Source organism: Schistocerca piceifrons, chromosome 5 (genome assembly GCF_021461385.2).
Source record: "Schistocerca piceifrons isolate TAMUIC-IGC-003096 chromosome 5, iqSchPice1.1, whole genome shotgun sequence".
Lineage (NCBI taxonomy): Eukaryota > Metazoa > Arthropoda > Insecta > Orthoptera > Acrididae > Schistocerca > Schistocerca piceifrons.
In genome coordinates, this window is record NC_060142.1 from 54506838 (window position 1) to 54515821 (window position 8984).

Sequence of the window (8984 nt, forward strand, 5' to 3'; positions counted from 1 at the left end):
GTGCAGAGATTGGTCTGCCTAGCCATAACAATGGAATTAGCAGCATTCCCACAGTTGCGGTAAGCATACAAATGGTCGGGGGAAATGTCAGCTGACTATGCAATAATCTCCAGCTGCCGCAATAAATGTTTCTATGTAACCACAGGAGAGTAAGCAGTGGAAGAAAGAACCATGATATCCTTCATGTGACGGCCTGGTTTATTCAAAGGCTGAAAACAGATGAAGTTGCTAGAGGTGGGGTATACCTTGACTGAAGTGGGCAATATCTCTAGAGGAAAAGAGACTACAGTATTTCAGTTTGGGGTATTCGCTATCAGAATGTGTGTGAAAGGAAACTTACACAGGCGTTACAAGGATCATAGCAGCTACATTCATTCAGACAGCCAAGCAGTTTGACACACCCATCAGCTCAAGCAACACAATCAAATATTCTTACAGAATGTCATGCAACCCTTGCGATTCTGGGAAAAAGCAACAGGGTACACTTGCTGCGGGTCCCTGGTCACTCAGAAATTAGTGGTACTGAACAAGCTTATAGGCTAGCCAGAGCACAGGTGGTGACTCCATTAGTTGGACTGCAAATCTGTGTTAGGAAGACCACATGTTCGTATGTATAAAGCACTAAGAGCGCTTACATTACACCATAAAAGAAACATGGCATCAGAGGATACTCCCCAGGGCACCGTAATTTCGTAAACCATACTAAAATGCATAACTCGGCTTGAAGTGTATATTGGTTTTTTCCAGATTCACAATGAAGTAGGTCCCATCTGATACTCTACAATCTCATTTTTGGTTGTTTATTATGGCATAATGTCATACATGGCAGTATATGATAATGTGCACTTGAAATTCAGCGAACAGTTGGAACTAGCCAATACTGTGGAATGAAACACTTCGTTCGAAATAAAATGGATGCCTCAGCGGAAAGATTAATAAAACCCAATTTCTTTAGCAAACTTGCAAAACTAACTTCACTGTTCTGCAAGGCGATTAATGTTAGACTGCTAATAACTTGGAAATAAAATTAAATCAGAAAACTGAAACTAATAATATATTTTTGTCCTCCCGTAATTATGTGAATGTATTTTGATTCCCTTGATAGCTCCCAGCCACAGAAATCCGTTTTGTTTTCATTTCACGTGGGAGCTGTAAACCAAGAGAAGCAGTGAAATCACTGAACGTCACTAACGCAAACACGGGTCACGTCGAGACTACACCTACCCCAATACAATTCAGACAACTCTGCGCATGAGCGAATCTGGCAACTAGGGCGTGCCGGAAAATTTTTTCTCATGTGCATCTGGCTGTTTGCTACTACTGCTACTGCCCATACAGCTAACAGCCACATTTCAAGTAGCGGGAAGCGGGAGAAGGTACTGCTCACACGCGAGTCAATTACACATGCGCATCAGCCCGCTGGCAAGTGGTCAAACGTAACTAATATGAATAATTGTGTCGTCACGCTAACAGCAAGCAGTTTATTGTTGCGAATAATTACATAGTCTTCGCCCTACGGCCTTTTGACATATTTTTGCTATTTGCAGACGCTCATGCATGCACGGTGTTTTGTTGTTGTAAATTGTGCATTTCCCTTGCCACTAAAGTTTTATTTTTTCCTCTCTGTTATACTTTATTGCTGCAGTATCATTCTCCAGTAGCAGGATTCAGTAACATTCTTTGCTAGAGAATCAATTCGTACCAGTCAAAATTACAAAAATTTAACTGAAAGCTAAAAGAATGAAAAATTCCCTGGTTTTTCCCGGTTTTCTCCCAGATGAAAAAATTCCCGTGTTTTTCCCAGATTTCCCGGGTTGTATACACCCTGTCAATACTACAGCACTTGGGATGCATGAAACACAAAATAAAATTGCCAATGTCAGCTAACACAGACCTATACTACAGATCTATCTGTTAGCACCACCTAGAATCTGTTTTTGAGAAAGGATCATTAATAATATTTCAAATCTGACAGTGCAAAACTGTTGCACATAATCAATAACAGAAATAACTTCGCAACAAATGCAAAATTATTAACAGAAATTTCAGTGTGTGGCAAAAAATAGAATTTGATGAAAAGGCCACCCACCACATGTGAATATTTCATATATTAGTGGCATACCATGTACTATCATCCTGTTGGCTGCCTTCAACTTGATATGGTGACACACCGACACATTCTGATCTATTTTGTGAAGATGTGCAGCATGTGGACACCCATTTGTGAAGTTTAGCTAAAGCAACAAATGCTAGCTACTCCTCTTAAATATTACTATTGGTGCTAATTTACTCATACTAATAATTATGGAAACTGGGTCTAGATTACTTTGTATACATGCATTAAGGAGAAAAACAGCTACTGTTTTTATCTTAAGACTTCAGACAAAGCATTTATATAACTTTATACAGACCACTATCAGCTGTCCAGATAAAGTCAGGCTCTACCTAATACAAGTATTACTGTAATCCAAAATTTACATTCCCAAGTCAAAATATTCTGATAAATTGTAGGAGTGCTAGCGACGTATTTGCCTATATCTTTGAATATTAGGGGATTTTCAATTTTCTGCCCAAAACCCAGTAGCAAACTGTTATAAACTTTTGGGTAAAAAGATCAGGGCCAGTGGCATACTTACACGTTTTGTATAGCAATGTTGTCAATGCTCAATGTGAGATATGAGAGGAATGAAAGGGTGTGTTTTTCAAAGCAAGAGAGAGGAATACTGTCACATTCTCACATCAATATACCACAACCTCTGAAATTTTAACACATTACAAAAAATAATTCAAATATTTGTGGCAACCAAAACTATAAATTTAATGGCTACTCAATTCACTCACAGCACTGTAAGCATTGCTATTAGGTTCCAACTTAATCACAACCTTGAAATTTGTGACATTTGGAAAAAAGGTAACGTGACACGAGTGAAGATAATTTCAGCAATAGGAATTTTCTCTCTCTCTCTCTCTCTCTCTCTCAATAGTTATGTGGAAGGTAGCATACCACTGGCTAAGCGGAACTGAGGTGTTGCAGACCCAAGAGCAGCAGAGAAACATCGCTCTGACTGGTACTAGTCCTGATATAGACATGGAGGACTTCTGCACCAGACTCCATTCTAAATCCTAAAGAGCAAATGGTCTATATGAGAATTTTTTTCACTTCTAATATTATGGCTGTTACCTTTGCAATCCATTGTGAATTCTCACTTATTAGTAAGTATAATTACTGACACTTGAGTATGACAATCTGCAGTTGCGTAAAGACACTCTCCCATTGGATACTTTATCCATACGCTGGCACACGTCCTTGTGTGAGCATCACTAACACTGACCCCACACAATGTGTATTTAATGGCACTGCCCCTGACTGAAGACTCTTCTTGAACATTTATTTCGAAAGATGTGGATTGCCAAGTGAGAATTTTTTACACTATTAATACAGTACGTACAATCTCTCACTTTAAAATTTACATTGAGTGGAAGGCAATGAACTGATAGATGCAAGGTACCACATAAAATTCAAGTAGTGTCGTCTACCAGTCACACCAATATTTGTCAGTTAGTAGGGAAATACGGAAGCGTCCGATCCCGCCCGTCTGCTTTGACCCATGACGTCACAAATATGGCGGAAACAAAAACAAACACACACACACACTTTCCACAAGAAGCCTAATTACACTAACGGGACAAGCGCGGGAAATGGGGTGTTTTGGGTGGGGGGCAAACTAAATATAAACAAATGTAGACGCCTTGCGTAGCTACAACGTGTAAGTGAAGACAGCCATGCATGAATACCCACCCACCTCCGCAGGGGTCGTAACCCCTGCAACCCATACAAGATAAAGATGCTTCAGTAGCTGATTTGTGTTTTTTGTCTTAAAAAAAAAAAAATCTCACGGGATAGAACGAACAGATCAGAAAGATAAATATCATAAAGTAAAACAGAAATTGGAGGAAACAGATAATTAAAATAAGTAATAAGTATTTTTAAATTAAAAAAAAATCTCACGAGATAGAACGAACAGATCAGAAAAGTAAATAAAATAAGATAAAACAGAACTGGAGACAGCCACACTCAAACCAAACTCCGCACCGTCATGACGTCACACACGACAACACCCTTACGTCACGGGTCAAAGCCGACGCGTGGGATCAGACGCTTCTGTCGACCCAGTTAGTAGCCTTACTTGCTGGCAGTCAGCACATGTATAGAAGCCTTGTAAGAAAAATGATTTCGCGTAACTTAAAACGAGCATTTTTAAAAATACATACGATATAGAATGTGTGCCATAATGGTATGGTGCTGGCCAAGCAGATAAGACTTCCAATTTATGAAATTCTATTTTCAGAGTACAGTCTTGTGAACACATATAACATAATTCCCCATACTGACCCATGATTTGGGAATAAACACAAAATATCATGAAGAATGGCTAGAAACCAGTATGTACTTTCATGCTAGATAAATGCATCAGTTTCAGACCACACAATCTGCATAGGTAAGTGGGTGTCTTCAATGAACTACAAACGTTTAGTAGCAGGCCTATATGTAAATAATTTTAACACTGGAATTCAACTGAAAATGGAAAAAAATTGAGATATAATGGTAACTTGGTAAAACGCAGGACAAGTGACTACTGAACAATCTCAGACCATAAACCATGCTCTGTGGGGACTGTGATGGAGGTAAAGTGAATAAAGGCGCTACTAATACACACAAAAAACACAAGAAAAAGGAGCTAATGTTGACAGAAAGAACAAAAGTAAACAATGTTCCCTACATGGAAGTGCTGTTATCTTAAGACCATAATGTTTGTAGCCGTTTTATGGTGTTTCAGTAACTATAAAACAGCGAGAAAATATGTATGTCAATTTATAACGATTTTATTGTAAGTCCAATTAGATAATATAGATGTAAATGTTTATATACTCACTGGTTCTGCATTCACATTCACTTGGCGAATTCTCTTGTCTGTCCTTATGTCAGATCTCATTCTAATTGGTGTGCCTCGAATACCTGATCGAGGAGTCCGTATTGAGGAAATTGAGCTTGGGGTACCATAGTTTAATGGTGAACTCAAATCTATTTCTGTCATACCTGTCAAACAAGAAAATTAATAATAAATTACATATTACTAACACAAAATAGCAATCATAGTTTTGACACTTGTATACACTTACCAAAAGGACTCGATGGATTAAGACTTATTGCTGGCGAAGCAGGCGGAACTGACTGATGATCTGATTCCGAAATAATACTTGGATCACCAGTGGTTACACGTCTCCGTTGACGTGGTGTCCCTACACCTGTGGATACTGAAGACTTTGAAGGTGTGTCCCGGGCACGCCGCCTGGAACTAGTAGGTGTGTGTGTTGGTGGGCCTGCTCCGGCTGGTGTACGTGGATTATCACTACCTGCTGCACTTGTCCCATCATCCAGATTGTCTTCAGCTGTTGCTGATCTGCGTTGACGTTTAGCTGGTGTTCTCTCCGTTGACGCATTGCTTGGCCCTTGTTCAGCGGCTTGTTCAGGTGAACCATTTTCTTGTTGCTGTGGTCTCCTTGGAGTACCTCGTCTTGGTGTTCCGCGGCGCACTGGACTCTGTGTATCTTCTTCTTCCACTGGCTGCACCCTACGAGGTGTAAGCAATCTAGAAGGTGTACCAGGCGCTTCTTCACCTCTTTCACGACGCCTTCGAGGTGTGCCCCTTCCGGGGGTAGAAGGGGCATCCCGTGATTCTGAACCAGCCCTTCCTCGTCTTCGTGATGGTGTTCCATCCTTCCTTGCAGAAGATGGCTCAGAATCTTTAGTTGGCGTTGGCATTATAGTTTATGGCTACATAAAAGAAAATAATTACCAAAACATAGTTATGATGTAAACCTTAATTCTAATCTCTAAACCAAACAATGTCATAAATCATTAATTCTGACAACAGACTTCATGTTATAAGGAATTTAGTGAATAGGAGAAAGGACAACCAGCCACAGAATTGGACATCATGACTACTGAACTGATGAGTCACAGGTAGCAAACGTATTTAATAATCATTTCTTAAATATAGCAGAAGTTCCAGAGAAAAATCACAACAGTATGTCGAAAAATAACTCTCATAAGAATCAAACGTTGTACTAGGTAATTCAATCAATTCTGACTGGGGATAACTCACACGAGGGGTTTCCCCACTTCGTTTCCCATTAGCGTAAATAATCGTATGTTTAATACACAACAAGCAGAATTATGTTCTGGAGTAACTAATCTTTACGAGAGAAAGTCTTCCTTGCTTACAAACATGCTTTAAGAATAATAAAAGATGCAAACATACTATCATCTTAGAAACATCTATTAAAGAAATTGGGCACTTTGACTACTGCTTCACAGTATACATATTCCCACATAATGCTTGTTGTAAATGATCCATTACACTACAAAAACAATGATGAACATAACTAAAATACCAAATGGGACAATGACATTCATTACTACACATTACAGTTCTCTTCAACACAGAAAAGGGCGCACAATACTGGGCCAGAATTTGTTATCACTTACCCAGTGATATAAAATATCTGATATAGCAAAGTAAAATTTGGAAACAAACTGACAAAGTTTCACCTAACGAGTCCTTCCACCCCGACTGTTATTGTAATTCGTAAAATGTGGTGAATTGAAATTAGTTACAGCTGCATAACTTATAAGGTTTCTAAACATTACATTTCTACTTACCCCACGCTGTATTAACCTAATACACAACAAACTTTACTAAGCTTCACCACACATCTAATCTCCAAAGTCGCAAAATACACACAAAGCGCGGGAAATTCGCGCGCGCTCAAGAGCTTCAACGGAAGACATCACAATGTAAACACAAAAGCTGCAATTCCACGAACTATTGCCAGGGTAATCGATCAGGAACACGGCTGTCTGAAATAGTGACCGTGGCAGTTATCATTTAAAATTTTCACTCCATACATTATACTTCGTGGAACTGTATATATTATTCATTTAACTTGGAAACTGCAGACCTAGTGGCCACCAAATATCATACTAGCTGTTACGATACTTGCTGCAAGACTTGCTTTATAAATGACAGTTCGCAATTGACAAAACAAAGCAACGTCATGTCAAAATATTGCACAATTGATTACAAATAGCGGCATTCACACAAGCCGTCTATGACACTGAACAGTATGTCACCGCCAAGGTTTCTCGGGAACAATGTTTTGACTCCGACGTTGCTGACAGGAACTATGTCGTCACCTGCAAAAACATTTTGATCGCTCTCATTCATGTTACAACAGTTAATTCTGTGCTTCCGCGTTGTCTAAATATTTATTTCATATTTTTGTTTTATTTTCATGATATATTGCAATTGTCTCATGATGACCTGAATATTTTTTCCTTCAGCGTGATTGTATTAGATTATTTCCTTATAAAACTTGTCTGACGTGTTTTTACTTCTATAATGTTATATAAATGTTGATATTTACAATGCTGTTTCTCTTCTCAACAATTTACCATATGAAAATGATCAAAAACACCCATTATAAAGTTATTTTGTTCACCAACAAATTATATCACTGTTAATTTGCAAATTCCGGAACTATACCGCGACTTTTCTGTCACGAATGTTACCTCACAACCTCACTTTCACCGGTCGGTACTAGGCTCAGCGAATTGACATGACGTTGATGTACCATCTAGCGCGAATTTTCGACCATTTCATGGTGACGTTGCCCGACTTTCCGTTCCATGCTGTTGACATACAGTGGTAATCTGCCTTAAATCATTGTTATTTGTGAGTTCGTAAAGCCCTATTCACCAGTTCTCTCAGCCCAGTAACGATACGTGATATTGAGATAATGAGATACCATTCTAAACACAAGAATTCGAAATATAATATCTGAATTAAGGAACCAGTAGTGTGGTCTACTTTTAGTACCTCACCTTGGTGCTCTGATGGATGTTAGGTGCAAAGCAAACTTGGTAATCAATGTTGACAAAATTCGAACAACTATTCAAGGTGGAGAGTAGAATCTACGAGACTGGCGACGTACCATCAGAATTTCGGAAAAGTATCATCTACACCAGGGCTTAACAACTGGCCGGTTTTGAGCGCGAGTACTCGCGTCTGCTCAGGCACGTGCTCGCGAGCAGGTGCAAGGTTGCGGAGTAGGGTGGGAGGGAGGGAGGATAGGGAGGGGAAATGCGCGCGCACGTATGAATAGGACCGCAGCGTGGCTATTGAATTCGCGCCGACTGTGTAACGTTAAAAGTACTACGATCAGCTCTAACAGTCACTTCACTGGTTAAGAATCATGTCAAGTCGCCGTTGTGTAACCCCAACCATGCTTTCGCAGTTCAACCCCCATTGGGAGGAATTGTATCTGTTTACAGAAAAAGATGGTGTTGCAAAATGTTTAGTATGTCACAAAACGCTGATTTCTTTTAGGAAATTTAATTTGCAGCGACATTATATGTCGTACCACGGAAGTGGACAATGTGATGGACCAGATCGTACATAGGAAGTTATTAAACTTAAAAGGAAGCTATCCGAAGAAGATCTGGATGACGAAGAAAAATCAACTGAGGCAGCTCTCAGAGTGAGCTACAAAATTGCTTTGTTTTTAGCAAAATCCCTGTGCCCCTTCACTGATGGCGATTTAATAAAAGATGTTTGGTAGTTGCAGCAGAACATTTGTGTCCATCTCAAATTTAACAGTTTCGGATTGTGCCGTTATCTGACATGACCATCATGCGTCGCATACAAGACATGGCAGACGACGTCCAGAGCCAGCTTGCAAATATCTATAAAGATTTTATGGCGTATTCTCTAGCTCTGGACGAAAGTGTTGATATCACTGGAACAGCGCAGCTTTCAATATTTATTAGAGGTGTTAATAGAGATCTTCAGGTGAGGAAGGAGCTCCTCGATATAGTAGCCATGAAGAACACTACAACTGGAGGTGATATTTTAAGTAATGTT

General features: G+C 39.5%; 1 protein-coding gene across 1 annotated transcript in view; it reads right to left on the minus strand.

Moving 5' to 3' along the window:
- The window catches only part of LOC124798213 (DNA replication licensing factor MCM4), a 39771-nt gene extending 32920 nt beyond the window's left edge, over positions 1 to 6851 (minus strand). Inside the window, exons 1-3 of the mRNA XM_047261517.1 lie at positions 6725 to 6851; positions 5182 to 5836; positions 4935 to 5098 (exon numbers count right to left, since the gene is read on the minus strand). Coding sequence (XP_047117473.1) covers positions 4935 to 5098; positions 5182 to 5824 — 807 coding nt within the window. The 5' untranslated portion in view covers positions 5825 to 5836; positions 6725 to 6851. The remainder of the gene's footprint in view (positions 1 to 4934; positions 5099 to 5181; positions 5837 to 6724) is intronic.
- Positions 6852 to 8984: the final 2133 nt, after the last annotated feature.